The following is a 24,064-nucleotide window of genomic DNA, read 5'->3' as shown; positions in this document are numbered from 1 at the left end:
GGAAATTGAAACCTTAAGAATGGACTAGTAACCGTGACCAAAAATCCCGAACCTTATTAAGAATCAAATTCTAGGGGAGTCTTGCCATCTTTGTGGAAATAGTTGGCACAACATTGACTTAAGAATGAAAGGAAGTAGAATCCAAGAAGATTTGGAGCTAGCGGGAAGTAAACCAACTTTATGAGGGACCAAAAGGAGCAACCGGAGGGATACAACACCATACTCCAAGATAGAATGGGGAAGGAATTATACAGAAAGACGTCAAGGATGACTATTTAAGAGGAAAGGGACCAAAGGACACTAGGAACCAGACCACATTAGCACCCTATGTCAGGCATAAACAATAATGGATGGATATGATTAATGACTAACTTAGGGAAGATGTTATTAGGAAATGTTCGACTAATTTTCAAATCCTGAGTCATGAAGATACCTTACTCTGATCTCATCTTAGAAATAGAATTATTACTCGTACATTAGCTATTATCAATAGTTATCCATAGAAGGAGATGACTTACCCATCCAACGGAATGATTTTATTATTTAAGGGGGATAGACAAGACTCCATGACTTCAATGAAATGTAGGACGCAATGGCACGATTTACTTACGGGTAAGATAGCAAGTCTGATTTTAAATGAGAAAAGCCAAGAAAAATTAGAACTTCCACGCGTTATATGCGAGTATTTCCTACGGAATTACCGGGATTGCCACCAACCCGAGAGGTAGACTTTAGTGTTGAGCTACAACCTAGAACTACCCCAATATCCATGGCCCCGTATCGCATGGCACCAGCAGAACTACGAGAATTAAAGACACAACTACAGGAGTTGTTTGAGAGAGGATTCATTAGGCCAAGTACTTCGCCTTGGGGAGCAGCCATGTTGTTTGCTAAAAAGAAAGATCGGTCGTTGAGGCTATGCATCGATTACCGTCAACTCAATCAATCACGATTAAGAACCGATACCCACTTTCAAGGATTGATGACCTTTTTGACCAACTTAGAGGCTCAAGGTGCTATTCAAAGATCGATCTCAGGTTAGGTTACCATCAACTACGAGTCAAGGAGAAGGATATACGAAAAACTGTCTTTCGTACTAGATATGGCCACTATGAGCTTGTAGTAATCCCTTCGGACTAACCAATGTACCGGTAGTATTCATGAGCCTAATGAATAAGATCTTTAGACCATATCTTGACCAGTTTGTAGTAGTGTTCATTGATGACATCTTGGTATATTCAAGGTCTGAAGAAGAGCATGGGCAACATTTAAGGATTGTCCTTCAAGTTCTTAGGGATAATCGGTTATATGCCAAGGCAAGTAAATGTGAGTTTTGGTTGAATGAAGTGAAATTCTTAGGGCATGTGGTATCAGAGAATGGGATTACGGTGGACCCAACCAAGGTGGAGGCAGTGTTAGATTGGAGACAACCGAAAACCGTGTCAGAAATCCGCAGTTTCTTAGGATTGGCCAGTTATTACCGGAGGTTCATCCAAGATTTCTCCAAACTAGCTAAACCAATGACTCGTTTGACGCAAAAAGGAGTAAAGTATGAGTGGGAGGAAACTTGCAAAAAATCCTTCTAGGAGCTAAAGAAAAGGTTAACTAGTGCGCCAATTTTGACCATCCCAGAACGAGAAGTGGGGTACACTGTGTATTGCGATGCGTCTAAGGAAGGATTAGGTTGTGTGCTCATGCAAAATGGAAAGGTAATCGCGTATGGATCCAGGCAGTTACAACCACACGAGCGCAACTACCCCACACATGACTTGGAGCTAGCGGCCGTAGTTTTTTCCCTAAAGCAATGGCGACATTACCTGTATGGGGAACAATTTGAGATTTTCACAGACCACAAGAGTTTGAAGTACCTGTTTACTCAGAAGGACCTTAACTTGAGACAGAGACGATGGATGGAGTATCTTGAGAATTTCCAGTTCACTTTCTCATATCATCCCGGTAAAGCCAATGCAGTAGTAGATGCTCAAAGTCGCAAGAGAAGAGGGATGATGGCTAAGATCTCCATCAAGGAATGGGATATGGTTAAGACTCTCAAAGAATTTAGGATCCAAGTAGAATCTCAAGATACAAAAGCATATCTTAGTGCACAGAAGGTGATACCTGTAGACGTCCCCGAACGTCCCGAGAGGAAATCCCCCCCGTTTTGTTCATATGGGCTCACTACAGTTTAGGACTCAATGTCACGGTCCTGTATCTAATCTCGCAGAGTGCAATGCAAGACCAATGAATCATCAAAGAGTCCAAATCCGGCAAATCATTTTTTTAAAACAGATTTTTTGAAAGAAGTGCCAAACATGGACTGCTTTGCCAGATACAGAGTCGCCACCTAAATATTTTATTTTGGGAAATTTAGGAAACACTGACTCGTTGCCTAAGGCCACGTGTCCGTCATCACCAAAGTTGCCTCAGCTCGGGAACTTGGGTACGATTGGGGAAGGTCACTTCGTGAGCACCCCCGCTCGCCCGATCAAAGATCGGCCTCTTCTAACCATGATATCTAGTTTTGAAAATATTATGCGTTCTTATTCTGGTTATTAGCCTAGATTTACTATGTGGATCGCCTGAATCGGTACGAAACATCTCATGTTTGTTTTTTAAAGCGGTTTGCTACTCGCAAGTAGGCTAAAATGTGGATTTGCCACCCTCAGGTGGGCTTAGAAAACAAGATGATTTGCCACTATCTAGTGGGCTTAAAACTCACAATTGATGAATTGTTCCAATCCAAATAACCCAACCTTCACCCACAGGCATTCAGGCAGTTATATCACATAAGCAATTAGCCTCATGGTAAGCATGCTATCATGGCAGTGACTCACACACATGCAAGGATGCTAAAGCATAAAACTTACCGAGTACTCCAAGCCAAAACAGAAACTAGTTAGAAATCAATGCATGATCCTAACTATACAGAAATGCCTAATGCAACACATGCAAAAATACAACTACAATAGGCTCGGCTATTCTAAGATGGCATATGAAATGCTACAGCTAACACGTATTCAATTTGGAATTGAAATACAAATGCAGTTAGTATGATGCGCCGAGCCCGGTGCATGCAAGACAGATGAATGATGCAAACATGCTATCATGCTGTATGTTAATTGAAACATGCCCTAATCTAACCATCATAAGCTGGTAAATAAAAGGGAGAAAGACGTGGGGTTGGAAGACATACATCACACGCACGCACACTTATTACAATTGTGCCCTCACTCGGAGGGTCCGAATAAATAATACAGTCCGAAATGAACAATTAAATATTACAAAACCCTAATTAATTAACAAATTAATCTAGGAAAACGAGTAAATTAGCATGGAAGCCTATGGACTGCCTCAGCTCTGTTCCGAATGATGGGATATGCATGCTTGAGTTGCCTGGCGCGGAAATCCATTGCGATGCCCCGATTCGCCTCTGTTTGCAATCAATGCCGGAATGTTGTGCAAGGCTTTAGAAAGCTGTTGATTTCTGATTTGCTGCAACAGAGAGCAAGAAAGGGGCATGGCAAAGTATTTTCACATATGTCTGCATGACTACTCTTCAAGGAGTGTAGTGCTCGATCCTCGTACCACCAATCACACATCTCGATGCATGATGGCCGAGAAGTCGAATCGCACGACTCGATGTGAAATGAATGCACATATGAACATAACAAGACCTAAACTCCATCATGGGTAATCCGGAGTATCGACGACCTGGAATTGAGACACGTTCCGTCACTCGGAGTACGAAACGTCCCTCGTTTCCCGTGCTTGGGCTACCTCCTATCCCAAACACAATGCAAATGAGATGGCATACACAATGCGACTAACATACAACCTAGCATACGCAATACTATGAGATGGCATACATAATGCTCAATGTAACATGGCATACACAAAGCTGTAACACGCAACTTAGCATACATAATGCTATGAATTGAAAGGCATACACAATGCATAATGGACTTACACCAATCATGAGTGGACCTTAGCCACACTCACATTAGTAGCCATAAGATGAAAATGAGATGATCGAAATGCGTGCACACATGCACGCAAACCGAGGACTGAACCTAAGGCATTAAATGCCACTCTACCAAAACATGGCAAGGATGAAGCATGGAATTCAAACATGTAATTTTCAGCACTGAAACATAATGCTAAATGGTCCCGAAACATGGAAATATGGCACCCGATGCATGGAATAAGCCCCGAAACTTAAAACTAGTCCAATGCATTGAACCACAAGTATACAAAGCAAGCATTATTTGATCATGAAGTCTAAAGACAAAGCCAAGGCAGTCCCAAAACATGCACATTTCTAGTTTAGAGCATGGCCAAAAGGTGCTAACATGATGGACTAAAATAGCATGCAACATTGGCTAGCAAGCATGGTTTACATGGCATGTATATAAAGAAAATGAGAACTCATCAAACCAGCCAAAAACAGTGAATAAAACATGACAAAATATGCCCAAATAATCACTGAAATGTAGCCAATACATGCAAAAATGAGGGGCTTCTTTGGAGGGCCATGCAAGGGGTTGTTAAGCACATACAAGATAGACACTTAGCATGGCAAAACCAACTCTGGAAATCAAATATGACAGCCCTAAAACTCACCAAATTGGCTCTAAAATGGGTCTAGGAAACATGCAAAGAAAGGCTCCTTAGAAAGGCTCCTTTGAAAGGCCTTGGATGGGATTGTTCTACACATGCATTGCAGACATAAAACATGGCTAAAAGGGCCTTGGATAGAGCCAAGGCAGACCCTAAAACTCACAAAATGAGGCCTGAAACAAGACTTCGATGCATGAAAAATAGGGTCCTTTTGGAAGGCCCAAAAGACCCCCAAACAAGACAAGGAGAGAGGGGGTCACCCCCCTCTGATTTTGGCCCTCAAAAATGAATCTAAGCCACTGAAAATCCACTGGATTTCAGTGGCTAAGAGGCCAAACCATGGCCAAAGCAAGTGCTCTAATGCATAGCCTTAATCATGAAGAGATGAAGCATGCATAGGGGGAAGATGACCCCAAACAGAAATGGGACCTTAACAAAACTTGAAGAGGATTTCAAAAAAAGACTTTTTCCAGTTTATATCAAATCTCAAAAATGCTCACAAGTAAGGCTAAAATAGGATGCAAAAATAGCCCTAAAAGAGATATAGAGGATAAGGGGAAGTAAATGACCTCAAACAGAAAAGTGCCCTTAAACAAAGTTGAAGAGGGGATCAAAATAAGACACTTTACAGTTTGGGTTGAAGCCCAGAAATGCTTGAAAATAAAGCTAACCAATTATGCAAAAAAATGCAAGTTTAAGGGAAATGGACACTTACCCTTGAAGAGCCGACCTCCAGCAGCTTTTGGACCAAGTTGGTGAGCTTTCAACCTCTACAAATGACTTCCAAGGTGCTGGAATAGATGATGGGGGTGTGGTGCTAAGGGTTGTAGTGCAAATGGACCAAGAAAGTTAGGGTTTTGGAGCTTTGAGTAGTGACAATGGAGAAGGGAGGTGATTTGCCTTAAGCAATTTTGTTCAACCCTTAGATATGAAGAGGAGGGCCTCTCTTATAGAGAATAGAGGTCAAAGCTTATCTTGGAAGCTTCAAAGATCCTCCAAATGCCCCCCAGCTGGCACAGCTGTAAAGTATTCAGAGAGGGCAAAAAGCAAGAAGCAGGCCGGCCAGTTCAAGTGGCCGGCTGGCCACTCCCCCTCGTCGGCCGACCAGGGGTCAAAAGGTTCAAGCCCTAAAGCTGGTCTTATATGAATCCCTTGAATTTAGCTTTCCAGTGCCGCAAACCTTGCATTAAAATCCCTCCTGTGCAAAACGTTATGCCAGTTTTGGTGAAGCCTCGCAGATTCGGTCCAAACGGACTTCAACCAACCATATCTCCCCCACCCGGACTTCTCCTTAGGAGATTCTTGAGTGAAAAATGAATCCTCGGAAGTAATCTTTCCAACGGTGGTAGCCTCATATCTTAATTCCTCCTGTACAAAGAGTTATGCCCGTTTCGGTGAAGCCGCGCAGATGTTTTCTCTCTTTCCCAGATTCATGCTGAACCACTTTTGACCAAAAACGCTGGTCAGGTATCTGATTTTCTGGTTTTCCATATGGCTTCATTGAAGCCCCAGAAGTTATCTTTCCAATGGCGCAAACCTCGCATTAAAATTCCTCCTATGCAAAGAGTTATGTCCGTTTCGGTGAAGCCGCGCAGATTTGGTCCTATCCGGATTCATGCCGAACTTCTCCCAAACTAGTTTTGCTTTCTCTTCTTCTCTTTTCTTCAACTCCAAACCCCTAGACAAGGTGTTTTGAAAGATTTTTCAAAGATTCCATCTCTCTTTCATTCATTTCCACTTTGTCCTTGCTCGATTTACCGAAAAGCGCAACGTTTGACAAAATGCGAGTCTCGAAAATCGTAAAAACTTTATTTCAAAAACATTTTGAAAAAGAGGGTTTTAAAGTCTAAAATCTTTTGATCAAGATTGTTTTGGTCCAAAAATGGGTACGAAGTTGAGATTTGACTCTCCTCTTGCCGAAGAAATCGACCCTTTGCACTGCACAACTTCGAAAACCATCAGTCGCGTCCAAGTCTTAAAGGCGGTCAAAAATGGGGTGTCTACAGTTGCCCCTCTTTGACAGAACTCGGAAGTCAAGAAGTGACGGGAGTGAGTGTCAAAGCCCAGAGACGACCCATTTTTGACAAGGCCGAAGACTTGAACAAACAAACAAAATATAGATAAATAAATGGTTGTGCCCGCAGGCTGCCTACGTATCCCTTTGCAGGGAATCAAACCAGCGTAGTTCAGGGGCAGGATGCAAAATGATATGCAGAAAGATTTTGATAATTGGACTTATACGCTACGCGAAGCCGGTTTGAAAATTGGACTTATACGCTACGCGAAGCCGGTTTGAAAATTGGACTTATACGCTACGCGAAGCCGGTTTGAAAATTCAGGATTTATGCGATGCACTGTAATGACTAAAATGCAATGTGATAGCTAGGAAAAGGGAGGTACCTTACAAGGGCAATTGGCAATGACTTACCTCGGCAATGTCCTACCTCATGCTGATGTGGGAATCTTCTTCTTCTTCTCAGTTGAACTACAGGTACTACCCTGACTATGGTCGCAGCTTTCCCTATTCTCCAACAGGGCGACAGACTAGGTTGATTTGGTATCCAGAATTGAGGCGCATACATATGCTATCTTAATCTATGGGGCTGCCATACAGATTTCAAGCTGAGGATATACCCTTGGGTATTTAAACCAAACTTTAGTCTCGGAAATCCCGAACCTTTGCATTCTAGGCAAGAGCCATTCGAACTCTAGTTTCCACCGTCTCAGTTGGTCTCCTAGGAACTCACCGCAAACACAGGCAGGTGGCTATACCAGACCATCGGAAGTCGTTCGAGCACGACAAACACCAAAAGAATTGCACCTTTAGAGGATTTAAGGTCTCCTAGACCAGGGAGTGCACAAGACAGTGCGAATGATACAAAAAAAAAAACAATGTGCACAAGACAGTGCGATGCAAAGTGAATGCACAAAACAGTGCTAAGAAGATGCACGAAATAGTGCGATGCTAAAGGTGTACAAAACAGTACGAGCATGGTGAATGCACAAAACAGTGCGATACAGATAAGGTGCGCAAGATAGCGCGATGCAATGCACTAACAAGTGCAGGTAAGGTGCGCAAGATAGCGCGATGCAATGCACTAACAAGTGCAGGTATGGTGCGCAAGGTAGCGCGATGCAATACACTAACAAGTGTAGGTAAGGTGAGCAAGATAGCGCGATGCGATATGCAAAGCATAAGACAGTGCGATTGAGGTACGTAAAATAGTGCGAATGTAAAATGCACAAAACAGTGCGATACACAAAATAGCGTGAATGATAAACTGCACAAAACAGTGCGATACGCAAAATAGCGCGAATGTAAACTGCAAAAAACAGTGCGATGCGCAAAATAGCGTGAATGATAAACTGCACAAAACAGTGCGATACGCAAAATAACGCGAATGTAAACTGCACAAAACAGTGCGATTAAGGTGCGCAAAATAGCGCAAATAATAAACTGCACAAAATAGTGCGATTGAGGTGCGCAAAATAGTGCAAATGTAAACTGCACAAAACAGTGCGATTGAGGTGCGCAAAATAGCGCAAATGATAAACTGCACAAAATAGTGCGATGCGCAAAATAGCGCAAATGTAAACTGCACAAAACAGTGCGATGCGCAAAATAGCGTGAATGATAAACTGTACAAAACAATGCGATACGCTAAACAGCGCGATTGATTTGAAATGTACAAAACAGTGCGATACGCTAAATAGCGCGATTGATTTGAAATGCACAAAACAGTGCGATACGCTAAACAGCGCGATTGATATGCAATGCACAAAAGAGTGCGAGTGAGATACAACCACAAGATGCACAAGACAGTGCTAGTGAGATACAAAGTGTAAGTGCACAAGACAGTGCGAGTGAGATAAAATGCACAAGAAAGTGCGATAAAATGCATCTTCTATGCAATATTGAAAGCATATTCTATGTATGAGACAAGCAAAGCATATTCTATGCGGAAACGAAAGCAAGCATATTCTATGCATGAATCATAACGATGCGCGGCACACATGCAACAACAGTGTATATGAAAGTTCACATTCAATGCAATAGAGGAGCATCAAATATGTACTCTGGTGCCTCTGATTTACCTCTTAGAGGACTTTGCAACACACTCAGCTCAAAAAGGGCACACCCTGTTCATATTGGCGAGAGATAACATCTGCATGTGAAACCCTCGAGTGCTGCTTGGACTGCCATTCTGACTTGAAGCAGGCTTACACTTAGGGTTGAGATACACTCATACTCCAGAGAAACGGCGAGGCCTGAGAAAGTGCACCTGGAATGTAGTCTCGGATTTTGCTAAAGTTGAAACATGCTAAGATGCTCCAAATTTTCCCTCTTTTCTTTTGCTTTGCAGTCCGGAACCTAAATAGCTTTAGATAGGTCCTTGCTTTACTATTTACACATGACCTGGGTTGAACCCTGCGGCTTTATGAAAGAACCAATCCTATTTTGCACAAATGTGGAGAACGACACGGCACTCTGAGCACATAACGATTTTTGAAATTGAAATGAGAAAAAGGTTCTCAACTGGGTATTGAGCCTACAACTGACCACAGCCAAAACGACTCAACAATGGAAAACAAAGGTAGAACAACCTAAACATAACTCAACAAAGGAAAAACAAGGTAAAATGACCTAAACACATCTGTTGACACTCAAACGACTCAAAACAAGAATCGAGACAAACACAAACGTACAAACACAACACTCAGCTGTGTTACAAAGGTAAGAGACCTCTCGATGCACGAGGAGCCAGTTTCTCCAGGTATAGTTTCCCATCCTTTCTTATTTGTGATTCTCATATCACTCGGCCCTTAGGCTCGGCTTTTCTCACAAAATCTTTTTCCTCACTTTTTCTTTCAGCGCACATCTCTCTATTCTTTAATCTTTCATTTTTTTTCATCCCTCCCCTGGGTGGTTGATGGATAAACAAGAAGTTGCGAGCTCTTACCTCTAGCATTCTGTTAGATTCTCTTTCTTCTGCGCACAGCTAGTGAATTCCTCCCACAGAGGAATTGCGCTACAACTGGGTGTGTAGCAAATCTGCAGCTGACATCGGTTGACGATGCTCTGCTGGGAAATTTGGGCGTGATCAGATCTGTCCAAATGAGGGAGTGGAATATCTTACCCCATTCCAGTTCGTGCTTCGAACTTGGCTTGATACCTCGTTGCTTGGAGGATGTGAGAGCTTTCTGCCCTTTTGCGGTCAGCTTCCGCTGTGCCCTTTCTGGCGAATACAGTGCCCTTTCCGGCAAGTAGAGTGCCCTTTCTGGCAAGTATGTTGACAATAGAGGAAAAGACAGAACACCTGACTCAACTGTGCCCCTAGTTCATCATTTTGACCATTTTTTGTTTTTGGCTTCTGCTAAAACAATTTTAACCAAAATGAAGGTTAGATTAACATGCTTGTTCGATTTTTGATTTGAAATCATGCAAGTCAGGTTATGAGCACTGAAAATTTTTCTTTTTTGGATCCAAGAAAAAGGTCAAGTTTTAGAAAAAGATGGAATAATTTTCGAGAAAATTAGTCAACCTCAGTAAAAATTTTCAAAACCTGTTTTTGCAAATGGTCACTGCTCAACAAGCACGGAACCTACTCTTGAGATGCACAACCTTAGATCCATAACAATGGCAAACTGCTCCTCATCTGAAGGACACTGCATGGCAACGGAAAGTTGCCCCTTGTTTGAATAGCACCGCAGCACATTGTATGGCAACAGAAAGTTGCCCCTTGTTTGAACGGCACCGCAGCGCATTGTAGTCAGTCCTCAGAGCGACGAACACAACCAGACTCTCGGATACAGAAGATGATCAGAACCATCACATGGACATAGTCGAATTTGAAGTGTTTTGCGGCTGGACTTTAGAATAAAGTTGCCTACGTATCCCAAAGATGGGAATCAAGCCTTACGTAGTTCGGGCTTAAGGTACACTCGGGTATTAACCTCTCCTTTTGCGCTCTAACTTTTGCCAAGGCCGCCCTTCCAGGTTTTCAACCTTGCGAGCTTTGTTTTTCTTTTCTTTCCAATTTTTTTATTTCTTTTCTTTCTTTCTTTTTTTTTTGTTCTTTTCTTTTTTTTGTTCTTTTTCTTCTTTTTTTCTTGCTCTAACTTTTGCCTGGGTCGCCCTTCCGGGTTTTCGGCCCAGCGAGCCTCTCAAGGGTAAAAGTGTAGCTTTGTCCATGTCAAATGGTTTTGGGATCCTGAAATCATCTGAATCCAGGAGAATGACTGCCGTTCGCTGACGATGTTGGAGTCCATCCAATGGGGGCTGAATTTGCCCCTAGTGTTGTGGATAGGAACTTAGTTGTCCTTCAACAGTATTTTCTTCTTTCCTCCCTTCTGGGATTTGGCATTCTTGCCGATCTTCATTGATTTGCAGAATGATCCATCTTCGGCTCTTCAAGCACAATCGGACATTTTTCTGCCTCTAGGTCGAGGCCACACAGGCCTCATATTGCGGTTGACCATTGAACATTTTGAGTCCAAGTTCAAGTTTTGAAATCAAGAGGGGTGGAGTCTCGAGGCTGAGAGCGATCCTAGGCTGCACAATCTCAAGAGAGATTCCATAAAGGTCTTCGCAGGACTGTGCAAAACATTTTTTTCTAAAATCTTTTAAAAAAGCGACCAGTCGCTTGCGCTGAAGACAGTGTAGAACCAATCTGGATCAAGCCAGGATCCTTCCTAGTACTCACACTAACAAGCATGATTTCATTCATTAAGGGCTTAGCATGCGTCTCTTTCTCTCAATTGATCAAATTTTTGCAAAACCCGAGGAATTCCTTCCTCTTCGTTTTCACCGCAGTCTTCAAAAAAAGTTTTGGAAAACTTAGGTCAATGCAATAATTTCAAGGCACAAGAAAGCAGGTGGAATGCACTGCCGTTTCATTCAAATCCCGGCATAACTAGCACACAGCAGAAGCAAACACAAGAGTGCGAAAATCACTGCTATTTCAATCAGAATCTGTTGGCACAACTGGCTCCAAGGCAGAAACAGACTCAAAAGAAAACGAAAAGACAAACACAAAACAAGCAAGTGATGTCCGAGGTAACACCCCCGAAATCACCCGACTCCAACAAAACAGGACTGACTCAATACAACAAGACAGACCCAAAACAAAAGGACTGACTCTATACAAAACAACAAGACTGACTCAATACCCAAGTTAGAAAGCACAAAAACTGGTGTTTGCATATTGCTCAGAACAGTGCGTGCTATTCCCACGTCTGGAGTTAATCGAGCGCCGCCCGCAGGTGGTTCATCCCCTGATCACATACTCACATTATCCCCTAAGTTCACCAATCCAGTGCCGATAGACTTTGCAGAGCTTGGCGGGAGGATAACCCCGTTGTCAAACAGATCCTGTACTTCGTGGCGAAGACGAAAGCAGTTATCGGTAGTATGGCCAGTTTGCTGATGGTACGCGTAGTACTGGGTAGCATCATGTGTAGCCGGAAGAGGGTTCGGGAGAGGCCGAGGCTCAAGGGGTTTGAGATGGCCTTGTCCAACAAGGATTTGGAGAGCTTTGGACAAAGGCATATAGAGGGCATGGAAGACCCTCCGACCTCGGAGTTGGTACTTCAAGGTTTCTAAATTTTTGCTGGGCGCACCAGAAAAGAGATTGGCAGGTGCTGGCCTGGTTTGCTAATCTCTTCCGAGTGGAGGATTAGAGCTAACAGGATCGTCTCTGGTATGACGGCCCTTCTCTCGGTTTTCCCTTTGATTCAGATTGCCCCCAACTTGAGTAGCGAAAATGTCATCCACAGCCTTTGCAACAACTACAATCACTTGCTGTTTGTTCAGTCCTTCGACTTTCAAAGCCTCAACAGCCCACATGAGGTGTTCATGGGGATCAATGTCTACCCCTACCTTGTTCTTACCATTGGCCTCCACTTTATCAAAGGATCGGGTCGCCATATCCGAGCGGAGCCCAGTTGTTGTCGACACGCCAACACCCAGATCTGAGATGGCTTCAGGTTGGCCCTTTTCAGTTGCAGCTTGCTCTAAGATTAAGGAGCCTTTTGGATTGAAACTTCTAGCCTGTGATGTGGTCGATGATGGAGCCAAAATTCCAAAGGCTAAGTCTGCCACAATTCTCTGAAGATCTTCGATCATTCTCATCAACTCAGAAGTGGTGGGCTCACAGGTTTGAGATGATTGGGGTTCAGATGCACCCATCATGCATAAGTCCATGCTTTCTGGGATAAACACCTCAGGCTTGGGTAGATGGACTGGGGTGATGTATATGCTGGGGTCGTAAGGGACAGCTAGTGTATGGATTAGATTGAGATGTGGATAAGGTACTTGGTCATTGGGGTCTAAAGGTGGAGCTATTATCCGGTTGTCGATGAGATTTTGGACCTCGTAACGAAGGCGGTAGCAACGGTCGGTGCCATGACTGCGCTGCTGATGGTACACACAGTACTTGGAGGGGTTATGTCTGGCTGGGAGTGGGTCAGGCAAAGGTTGAGGATCGAGGGGTTTGAGATACCCTCTTTCCATCAAAACTTTTAGTGCACTAGTCAGGCTCATATAGAGAGAAGTGAAAGTTCTGCCCTGAGCTCAGGCTGGGCCGGCGGTTTGCAAGCTTGGATTGGAAAAAGGGTTGGTTGTGGCGACTATATTGATTTCTGTGGGTTTGGGAATAGTGCTACTACCAGCATTGGCACTCCCTGAAATCACCCTCCTTGTCGCTTCACTTGTTCTGGGAATGATCCCACTGTTGAACGCATTCTCGATCTGAACCCCCAGTTCATGCAAACTTTTGAAAGTGAATAGCAGAGCGACTATCAACTTTTGCAACATATCATGCTACCATCATCTGCAATTGATCCCTCTCAAAAGGGCGATGATCTGTCATTTGTGCTACCTTTGCTCTCCACCTCGCAACGAATTCCACAAAAGGCTCTGTTGGGTTCTGGCGAGTTGCTTCAAGCTCTTGGATGGTCATTTCAACTTGGGTATTGTAGGAATACTGATCGACAAAGGCCTCAGACAGTTCTTCTCAGTTTTGCTTCACTATATCCTCCAATTTGGCATACCAAGTGGCTGCTACACCCAACAGGGTTCTTCCATACAGAGAGAGTTTCTGTGGCTTAGTCAGACCCATCGGCTTCAGGATATCCAAGAAAAGCTGGATATGTACCATAGGATCTCCAGACCCATCGAAACGGTCAATATGTGGCATCTTGAATCTGTCTGGGAGCCGTACGACAACCTCGGTGTACCCATCCTCAATGTCGGGAATGGAGTTAAGGCCATGTACTTTTTTGAATTGCTTCTCAAGGTTTGCAATTTTCACTGCGGTCAGATTGAGCTCATTAACATCAAGGGGATAAAGCCTCTCATTAGGCTGCACCGGGGGTCGGAAAAATCGGGCTTGAGCCAACCCTTCTCGAGGATCTGGACCCTGCAAATCTTCAGCGGGCGGAAGTGGATCAAAGTTCGGCTGGGGTCCCAAAGCTGGATGTGAGGCAGATGCCCCAGATGGGCCCTGCATTTCAATACTGGTCTCGGCCTGCTGTAGACAAGCCCGCGGGGGACCTCGCTACAGCTCGGACTCGACTTTCGTTAGTCACGGTTCTAAGTCTGAACCAAAGAGTCCAAATCCGGCAAATCGTTTTGAGAAAACTGATTTTTGAAAGAAGTGCCAAACATGGACTGCTTTGCCAGATACAGAGTCGCCACCTAAATATTTTATTTTGGGAAATTTAGGAAACCTTGACTCGGTGCCAAAAGGCCACGTGTCCGTCATCACCAAAGTTGCCTCGGCTCGGGAACTTGGGTACGATTGGGGAAGGTCACTTCGTGAGCACCCCCGCTCGCCCGGTCATAGACCGGCCTCTACTAACCATGATATCAATTTTTGAAAACATTGTGAGTTCTTATTCCGGTTATTAGCCTAGGTTACTATGTGATGAGCACAGCATACAAGTATAGACTGGGTCGCCTGAATTGGAACAAAACATTTCATGTTCGTTTTTTGAAAATGGTTTGCTACCCGCAGGTAGGCTTGAAACATTTGATGATTTACTCCAATTCAGATAACCCAGCCTCCACCCACAGGCATTCAGGCAGTTATATCACATAAGCAATTAGCCTCATGGTAAGCATCCTATCATGGCAGTCACTCACACGTATGCAAGGATGCTAAAGCATAAAACTCACCGGGTACTCCAAGCCAAAACAGAATTTACATTAGAAATCATGCATGATCCTAAGTATACAGAAATGCTTAATGCAACACATGCAAAATGCAACTATGGCAGGCTCGGCTATTCTAAACATGGCATATGGAATGCGACAACTAACATGTATTCAATTTGGAATTGAAAGTACAATGCAGTTAGTATGATGCGCCGAGCCCGGTGCATGCAATACAGATGAATGAATGCAAACATGCTATCATACTGTATGCTAATTGAAATATGCCCTAATCTAACCATCATAAGCGGATAAATAAAAGGGAGAAAGACGTGGGGTTGGAAGACATACAACACACACACGCACACTTATTACAGTTGTGCCCTCACGCAGAGGGTCCGAATAAATAGTACAGTCCCGAATAAAAGAATATTACAGTCCCGAATAATACAGTCCAAATAATATACAAATTTCTAATTAATTAAGAAATTAACTAAGAAAGCGGTAAAACTGGCATGCAAGCCAGGGACTGCCTTGCTTCTGATGGATGATGCATGTCCGGGTTGTCTTGCGCGGAAATCCACCGGGATGCCCCAATTAGCCTCTGTTTAGCAGTTGTTCTTGGAAAGCGTGCCAGACTCCGAAAAGTTGCTGATTCTTCATTTTGCTGCAACAGAGAGCAGGAAGGGGGCATAGCAATGTATTTTCACAAATATATGCATGCCTCGATCCTCGTGCCACCAATCACGCATACCGAGGCATGATGGCCGAGGAGTCGAATTGCACAACTCAATATAGAATGAATGCACATGAAAACACAGCTAAAACCTAACTCCATCATGGATAATCCGGAGTGTCGGTGACTGGGAATTGAGACACATTCCGTCACTCGGAGTACGAAATGTACCTCGTTTCCCGTGCCCGGGTTAACTCCTATCCCGAACACGATGCAATATGCATGACATGCAACTAAGATGCAATCCTAACATACACCATACTATGAAAATGAGATGCCTCGAAGTGCGTGCACCCGGGCACGCAAACCGAGAAAATGACAGAATGCAATCTAAGATACAACCTAGTATGCACTATGCTATGAAAATGAGATGCCTCGAAATGCGCGCACACGGGCACGCAAACCGAGAAAATGACAGAATGCAATCTAAGATACGACCTAGTATGCACTATGCTATGAAAATGAGATGCCTCGAAATGCGTGCACACGGGCACGCAAACCGAGAAAATAACATGCAAACATGATATGGGCTTATACCAACATGAGTGAGCCTCAGCCACACTCACATAGGATGCCGATGGATGAAAATGAAGTGCCTCGAAATGCGTGCACACGGGCACGCAAACCGAGGCAATGACATACGCAATGCAAATGACATGGAAACAAGATATGGGGTTATACCAACATGAGAGAGCCTCAGCCACACTCACATAGGATGCCGATGGATGAAAATGAAGTGCCTCGAAATGCATGCACACGGGCACGCAAATCGAGGCGATGACATACGCAATGCAAATGACATGGAAACAAGATATGGGCTTATACCAACATGAGAGAGCCTCAGCCACACTCACATAGGATGTCGATGGATGAAAAATGACGTGCCTCGAAATGAATGCACACGGGCACGCAAACCGAGGCAATGACAGAATGCGATGCGATGACATAGAAATGGAAAGCAATCATTCTAATAGAATTTCAGCACTAAAATACGGGGGAAAACAGTCCCAAAATGAGGCGAAATGACACTAAATGCATGGAATTGTCCCGAAATGCGAATTTAGGCACCTGAAATGGCCTATAGCTATGCCAAACATGCACAATATGGACATGTAATGCAAAGACAGAAGCTAGGCAGTCCCAAAAAAGGCACTTTCACAGTTATAAACATGGCCAAACAGCAAACATAGGTAGGGCAAAAATGGCATGCAAGAATAGGGGCCAAGAGAGGGGTAATGAAGCAAGTGATATAAGAAAAATCCAAACTGAAAAATTCCCTTCTACAACACTGAAGAGGGACCAAAAATATGCACATTTACAGTTTATGGCAGTCCCAAAATCAGTATAAAAACATGATAGAAATGCGATGCAAAATGAGGCTCAAAAATGGCTATAACATGAGGTATGCAAAATATTCACCAAACAACCAAAGACCCTTAATAAAACATGTATAATGGGCCAAAATAAGCACTTTTTCAGAACTGTAAAATGGCCAAAAACAAAATCATGGTAGGCTAACTAAACATGCAAGAATGGGGAATAAAAGAGAGATATAACATGAAGTGGCATATGGAGGCCCCAAACCATGAAAGGACCTAAATGAAATATGAAGAATGGACCAAAATAATCACTTTTTCAGAACTGTAAAATGGCCAAAAACAAAAGCATGGTAGGCTGCCATTACATGCAAGAATGGGGAAGAAAAGAGGAGTATAAAGGTAGGTACAACATGGGAGTCCCAAATGGTGTTGAGCCCTTCTTCAATGTTAAAGAGGGGCTCAAAATAAGCCTAATATAAGTTTACAACATGCTCAAAAACAGATTACTCATGGGCCAAAAATAGCATGCAAGATTATGACATATAAGAGGATCAATGAAGCAAGTGCATCATGGAGGGCTCAAACAGGGTTGAGCCCTTAATGAAAAGTGAAGATGAGCTCAAAAGAGGGCCCTTTTCAGTTAGGGCCGGAGCTTGAAACAAAAAGCATGTGGGGCTTACAAATAGATCAAGAAAAATGGTCAAAGAGGAGAAGTGTTACTCACCCTTGAAGACTAAGACTTTTGTTGCTTCTTGGACCAATTTGCAGCTCCTTTGGCCTTTGAGAAGTCTTCCTTGTTGCTGGAAATGAGGTGGTGATGGTAGAGCTTGGTGGTGTAGAAGAAATGGTGCTTAAGGACTTAGGAATTTTCAAGGAAATGAGAGGTATAGAGATGGAGTTGTGTATGGAAGCTTGAAGAAGAATTTTTCTAACCCCAACATGTGATATAGCTTGCTTGTTATAAGGGCAAAAAAGGGGGTGTAAAGGTGGGGGAAAAGGAGAGCAACTTTCCCCCACAAAATATCCCCCGGATAAAGATCTTTTCTGGGGGATAAAGCCCCACAGCTGTAAAGGGAACAGTGCAAGGAGCTCGGCCGGCCTGGTACTTTTGCTGCAGGTGGCCGGCCGGCCACACCCCCTAGCCGGCCGGCTAGGGGTCAAAAGGGTCAAAAGGGGTTCAACATTAGCCCGGAAAGAGGGGTTCAAAAGGGTCAAGTGGAATTATTGGCCGGCCACCAACTTTTAGGGTCCTCCCATGTGTGTACATCACAAATATGTGGTTCAAAGTTCAAGAAAATGGGCCCAAGGTGTTCAACATTAGCCTGGAAGGAGGGGGTCAAAAGGGTCAAGTAGCATTAATGGCCGGCCACCATTTTTTAGGGTCCTCCCATGTGTGTACATCACAAATATGTGGTTCAAAGTTAAAGAAAATGGGTCCAAGGTGTTCAACATTAGCCCGGAAGTGCGAAAAAACGGGTGCTGGAGGGCGTCGGATGATGTATAACTGGTTGCTGCAAAAATTGCTGGCCTCCCACCCTTCAGTGACCTCCCCGGTGATAAAACAGAGGTACCTGCCAAAAATGAACGAAAACCGTTGCAAAACGAATGTTCGGGGGCCAAAACGCGCAGTTCAGGGTCCCGAAAATGGGTTGTTAAGCACCGAAAGTGGCATTCGGCCACGAAGTGGGTTTCTCAGACCCCAGTGTCCCTCAAAAGGGATTAAATAAGATGTATGCCAAAAATCAGAACAAACGGAGGTGGTTAGGCGGTCCCGAACCGAGGCACACGGCCAACAATCCCGAAAAATCGGAAACCGGACTCCGAAATGGGCAAAATGGCCTACGACCACAAAATGTAGCCTACGGCCACTGAGAGATGGTCTACGGGACCTCTCCCTCCCCTCAGGAAAAGAAACAAAGAAAACTGAGCCTGGTTCGCAAACCGAGGCAAAGTACAAAAGAGGGTTCGGAAGTCCGGAGGCAGGGCTCACAGCCGCAACTCTGAAACTTCTGAACGAGCACATTATGCAACATCAGCAAGTGCTCAATCGGTGACGTCTGAGTCTTAAGGTCGGTCAAAAATGGGGTGTCTACAGTTGCCCCTCTTTGACAGAACTTGGAAGTCACAAGTGACGGGAGTGAATGTCAAAGCCCAGAGACGACCCATTTTTGACAAGGCCGAAGACTTAGACAAACGTACAAGATAAACAGAGATGTGCACGCAGGCATGCCCGCAGGCAGGGGGCAAAATGCAAATGATATGCAAGAAGCCGAACATAACTCAATGATCATGCAAATGCAGCAAGCTGTAATGAAGCAAGTATTCGCAAATAGATGCAACAGTTTTAAGCAAGAATGCAAAGCAACAACTACATTTCATGCAGTTAAGAATGCGGAGGATTATTCAATTCCCGCCACGTCTCACACGGAGAAGATACGATACCTGCGCGATTCGTTTGGTCGCACCAGCTTCAATTGAACCGTACATACAATATCGTGCCTGCAAAAGAGAGAAATCGCAACAAGTACAACATGCTACCAACATATATTTAATGTGATTCCGAAAGTTCGACACACGCAGTGCCGGTGAGTGTATGCATCGCGATGCGAGAAAGGAACGTGCGTGACAACGCATGCTCAAACATGGAGGTATGCCAATATCAAGAAATGTGCATGTTAATGCAGGTATGCTCATGAGAATGCAAGATAATGTGACACGAGCATGAATCAGGGTGCCCGTTTGTTATGAAACAACGAGTACGAAAACGCGTGTTTCGGCGAAGGTAACTCGATCACGGCCTCCGATCCGCTTCCCGGAAAGGCTACAACTCATTCAAAAAGGATATACTTCGATTTCGATGAATGATGATGAGACATATGTCAGAACTTGAAGCTGAAGTCCCGGCGGAGCAATTTCGCGACCGGAAGTGTACTTTTCTTGAACTTTTTCAGGTCCCGGGAACTCCGATCTTCCTCAAAATTTGCAGGGAGCTAGGTGAGCATGTGGGGGACATGGCCGGCCGGTTATATGGGAGAGGGGAGGTGGCCAACCGGTTTTCCATAAAGTAGATAGCTGGCCGGCCAGTTTTCCAAAAAGGAAATGGCTGGCCGGCTAGAAAAGGGGGCCGGCCGGCCATATGCCCAGATCCGAGGGCAGTTTGGTCTTTTTCACCTCCTTTTTGACGCTCCTTCAACCAAGACCTTGAGCCTATAAAAGGCAGCCGAGGCCCCTTCCTTTCTTGCCTCCTACAACACTTTTCTTCTCCAGATCTGAGTTTCCTACGCGTTTTCCAACGCCCCGTGCAAATTGTTTTCGCAAAAAAATTCAGTTTCAAGCACTTTGAAGCGATTAAATTTCGGTTTCGGAGCTTCTTTTCGCATTTTCGCCACTTGAAGTAAGTTTGCCTCAATATTTGGAAGATTTTCTCGGGAGTTGACTTTCGTTGACTTTTCATTTCCCGAGAGTTGACTTTTGTTGACTTTTTCCAATTTCGGCTTATTTTGCTCATTTTTGCTCCCTTTGCAGATCTTTTGAAAATGGCGGGCAATTCTCCCCACGGCGGAGGTTTTCCAGGTGCCGGAGATGATTTCGATCCCATGACTCTACCCCCGAGGACCCGACCTTTTATTCCCGGGAGGTACCGTCCGCCAGCACATGTCCTCCCTCGTGCTGTCTTCCGTCACTTTACTAGCTTTGACGAGCGAGCACCCGGGGATCTGCTTCTCCGAGAGCCGGAGCATCACCTCTCTCATGAGGCCCGAGAGGTATTTTCCTCATTTTCTGTATTTTTTGTACATTTTCGCACCTTTGCCATGCTTGAACATGCAGTTTAGCTTATGACATAGTACTTTGCTTCCATCCTGAACATGTAGTTTCAACACTCGAATTTCTGAACACTCGGCTCATTAATTAATTGCGAACGCACAGTACACATTAGTTAAGAGGCGAACACATGGCTCAAACACTGATTTGTCGAACACACAGCCCGAATTCGAAAGTGAACACACAGCCCACACTAGTTGAAATTTGAACACGCAACCCAAACTTTAAATTCTCTAAACACGCAGCCCAGATTAGAGTAGTGAACATGCAGCTAGTTGAAATTTGAACACGCAGCCCAAACTTTAAATTCTCTGAACACGCAGCCCAGATTAGAGTAGTGAACACGCAGCCCACACTGATAGAAAGTTGAACACGCAGCCCAAACTTTAAATTCTCTGAACACGCAGCCCAGATTAAATAGTGAACACGCAGCCCACACTGATAGAAAGTTGAACACGCAGCCCAAACTTCAAATTTTCTGAACACGCAGCCCAGATTAAATAGTGAACACGCAGCCCACACTGATAGAAAGTTGAACACGCAGCCCAAACTTCAAATTTTCTGAACACGCAGCCCAGATTAAATAGTGAACACGCAGCCCACACTGATAGAAAGTTGAACACGCAGCCCAAACTTCAAATTTTCTGAACACGCAGCCCAGATTAAATAGTGAACACGCAGCCCACACTGATAGAAAGTTGAACACGCAGCCCAAACTTCAAATTTTCTGAACACGCAGCCCAGTTAATTAGTGAACACGCAGCCCACACTGATAGAAAGTTGAACACGCAGCCCATACTTCAAATTTTCTGAACACGCAGCCCAGATTAAATAGTGAACACGCAGCCCACACTGATAGAAAGTTGAACACGCAGCCCAGTTAATTAGTGAACACGCAGCCCACACTGATAGAAAGTTGAACACGCAGCCCAAACTTCAAATTTTCTGAACACGCAGCCCAGATTAAATAGTGAACACGCAGCCCACACTGATAGAAAGTTGAACACGCAGCCCAAACTTCAAATTTTCTGAACACGCAGCCCAGATTAAATAGTGAACACGCAGCCCACACTGGAATTTGCATGTAGCTTATTTCACTTCATCGGCATACAGCCCATTTCATCTCATTGGCACACAGCCCATTTCATCTCATTGGCACACAGCCCATTCATTTCATTGGCACACAGCCCATTTCATCTCATTGGCACACGGCCCATTTCATTCCATTATTGACACATGTATTCATTCTGAATGCAGGTTTGTTCCCGCAGTGTGCGGGGGTATGGTTCCACCATCGCGCGGGACTGGTATGCTGAGCTCCCGGAGGGTGTCCGAGACTTGGTAGACTTGGCAGGGTTCGGGCCCTTCTGCGTCGGGTTGTCACGTTGTCCTTCCAGGAGGACACTGATGGCAGCCTTGGTAGAGAGATGGTGGGACACCACCAACTCCTTTCATTTCTCTGCTACCGGGGACATGACCATGACGCCCCTAGACTTCGCTGTGTTGACTGGCTTAGACATCGGAGGTTGGTCCGTCCCCTATGATGAGGATATGGGCGAGTGGGAGGCCGCTTGGATGTATCTATTGGGGGCTCGCCCGCCTGTTGACAGGGTTTCTGGGAGAGTCCGATACACTTGGTTCTCTTCCCACTTCCGGCGGGCGGAGATGATGCCCGAGACTCCCGAGGAGACAGAGCAGTATGCCCGTGGTTTCCTTATGTTCCTCTTTGGGACTACCCTGTTCGCCGACAGAGGGAACACAGTCGGGTTATACCTGCTGAGCGCTCTGGTTGACATATCACAGGTCCATCGATATGACTGGGGTGGCGCCGGCCTGGCTACCCTTTACTTTTATATGAGCGCGACCTCCCGCGGGCAGGGCGATTTACTTGGCGGCTACTGGAGAGCCTGGGAGGTACTTTTCTGTCCCCTTGATTTACATTTCTACTTCTCATTACTTGTACATTGCACTCACAGTGCACTTTTACAGTCTGTATTTTGCTCTCAGCATTTCGTACTTACATTCTGCACTGCTTTTCTCAGCTATGGGTCTATGTATACTTCCCATCATTAGCCCCAGAGCTGGAGGTGGCAGGGATTCCCATGACCCCATATTCATTGGTGTTCGAGGGCCCGCACCGGCCGAGACCTCGAGAGACCCTCCTTTACCTGCGACAGTACTTTGACACTGTGCGACATTCAGAGGTACCTCTGAGTTTCAGTTCCTTTCATTTTCATCTTTGATTTGCTCTGTATATTCTCGATTTCTGATTGGTTTATGCATTTATCATCCGCAGATCACATGGCAGCCTTGGGCGCCCCTGGGTGATGGTCTCCGACTTCAGTATACCGGAGGGTCAGACATCTCCCAGTATAAGGTCCTGCTTGAAGGGCCGGTTGGCAGGGTATGGTTCCTGGGGGAACGCTTTCTGCGCCAGGTATGGGGGTATCTTTCTCAGGATCCTCCCGCAGTACCCCCAGCCAGTATGCGGACCGCTGACAGGCTCTCTTACTCGGAGGTAGTCGGCGCCATGCTGGGTAGTGATGCTTTACTACATATTGAGGAGGGGGACTACGCCACTTACCGTCACATATATTTGATGCCTCCATTGACGGGAGCTCGTATCCCGATGATGAGGCCTGCCGGTATGTCATCCTCGGGCCAGGCTCGGGCTCGGGCTGCAGATGCCCCTTCTACTAGCAGGGCTGGTACATCTAGAGGTGGGAGTAGACCGGTTCCTCCGGTTCCGTCGACTTATCCTCATCCTGGATGGCCAGATATGCCGACTGAGTTGATGGCGTGGTAGTATGGGGCTATCTCTCCGACCCCGATCCCGCTAGAGCCTCCGATGCCCAATGATTGATACGCCATTGATCCTGACTCACCGCTGGTATGCTCCACTGTTTTTCATTCATCATTCAGATGTTTAGACATTTTTTGTTCACTGATGATTATGAGCTCATTTTTGCAGCCACCGCGAGGGTACATGGAGGAGGTGGTTGGACTGGTGGCCACACTCGAGGGCATGGTCCTGCGTAGGGAGGCACAGTTGTCTGTCGCGGGCATTCAGGTACCCTTCAGTTTTCTGGCATTTATCATACTTCTGATGACATGCTGATTTCTACTGCATTGATAGACTACTTGTGTAGAGTACATCTGACACACACCCCACTTGGACACTGCATTTACATGCAGCCACTTCACGTAGCCTTTGCTTGTATCTGCGTCTGATGTATATATTTGGACTGATGTATTTGAATCGAACTTTTTGTTTTCAGATGCCTTCATGGTCCGGTCAGCCTCAGGCCAGGCCACCTGGGCCTCCTTGGGGAGCTGGGCCATCTGGGCCTTTTCAGGGAGTTGGGTCACCCGGGCCTTTTCAGGGGGCGGGGTCATCTCGGCCTTCCCGAGGAGCTG

The 24,064-nt window shown here is 45.1% G+C and overlaps 1 protein-coding gene across 1 annotated transcript; it reads left to right on the top strand.

Moving 5' to 3' along the window:
* Nucleotides 1-1,910: 1,910 nt before the first annotated feature.
* LOC145798330 (uncharacterized) lies at nucleotides 1,911-23,531 on the top strand. The gene is made up of 4 exons (XM_082885851.1): nucleotides 1,911-2,111; nucleotides 22,526-22,561; nucleotides 22,690-22,851; nucleotides 22,944-23,531. The coding sequence occupies exons 1-4, from the start codon at nucleotides 1,911-1,913 to the stop codon at nucleotides 23,451-23,453; spliced, it is 909 nt and encodes a 302-aa protein (XP_082741977.1). The 3' UTR covers nucleotides 23,454-23,531.
* Nucleotides 23,532-24,064: the final 533 nt, after the last annotated feature.

This window comes from Camellia sinensis, chromosome 8 (assembly GCF_055761805.1).
Source record: "Camellia sinensis isolate YWXY chromosome 8, ASM5576180v1, whole genome shotgun sequence".
Classification (NCBI taxonomy): domain Eukaryota; kingdom Viridiplantae; phylum Streptophyta; class Magnoliopsida; order Ericales; family Theaceae; genus Camellia; species Camellia sinensis.
This window is presented reverse-complemented; position numbering and strand designations above follow the sequence as displayed.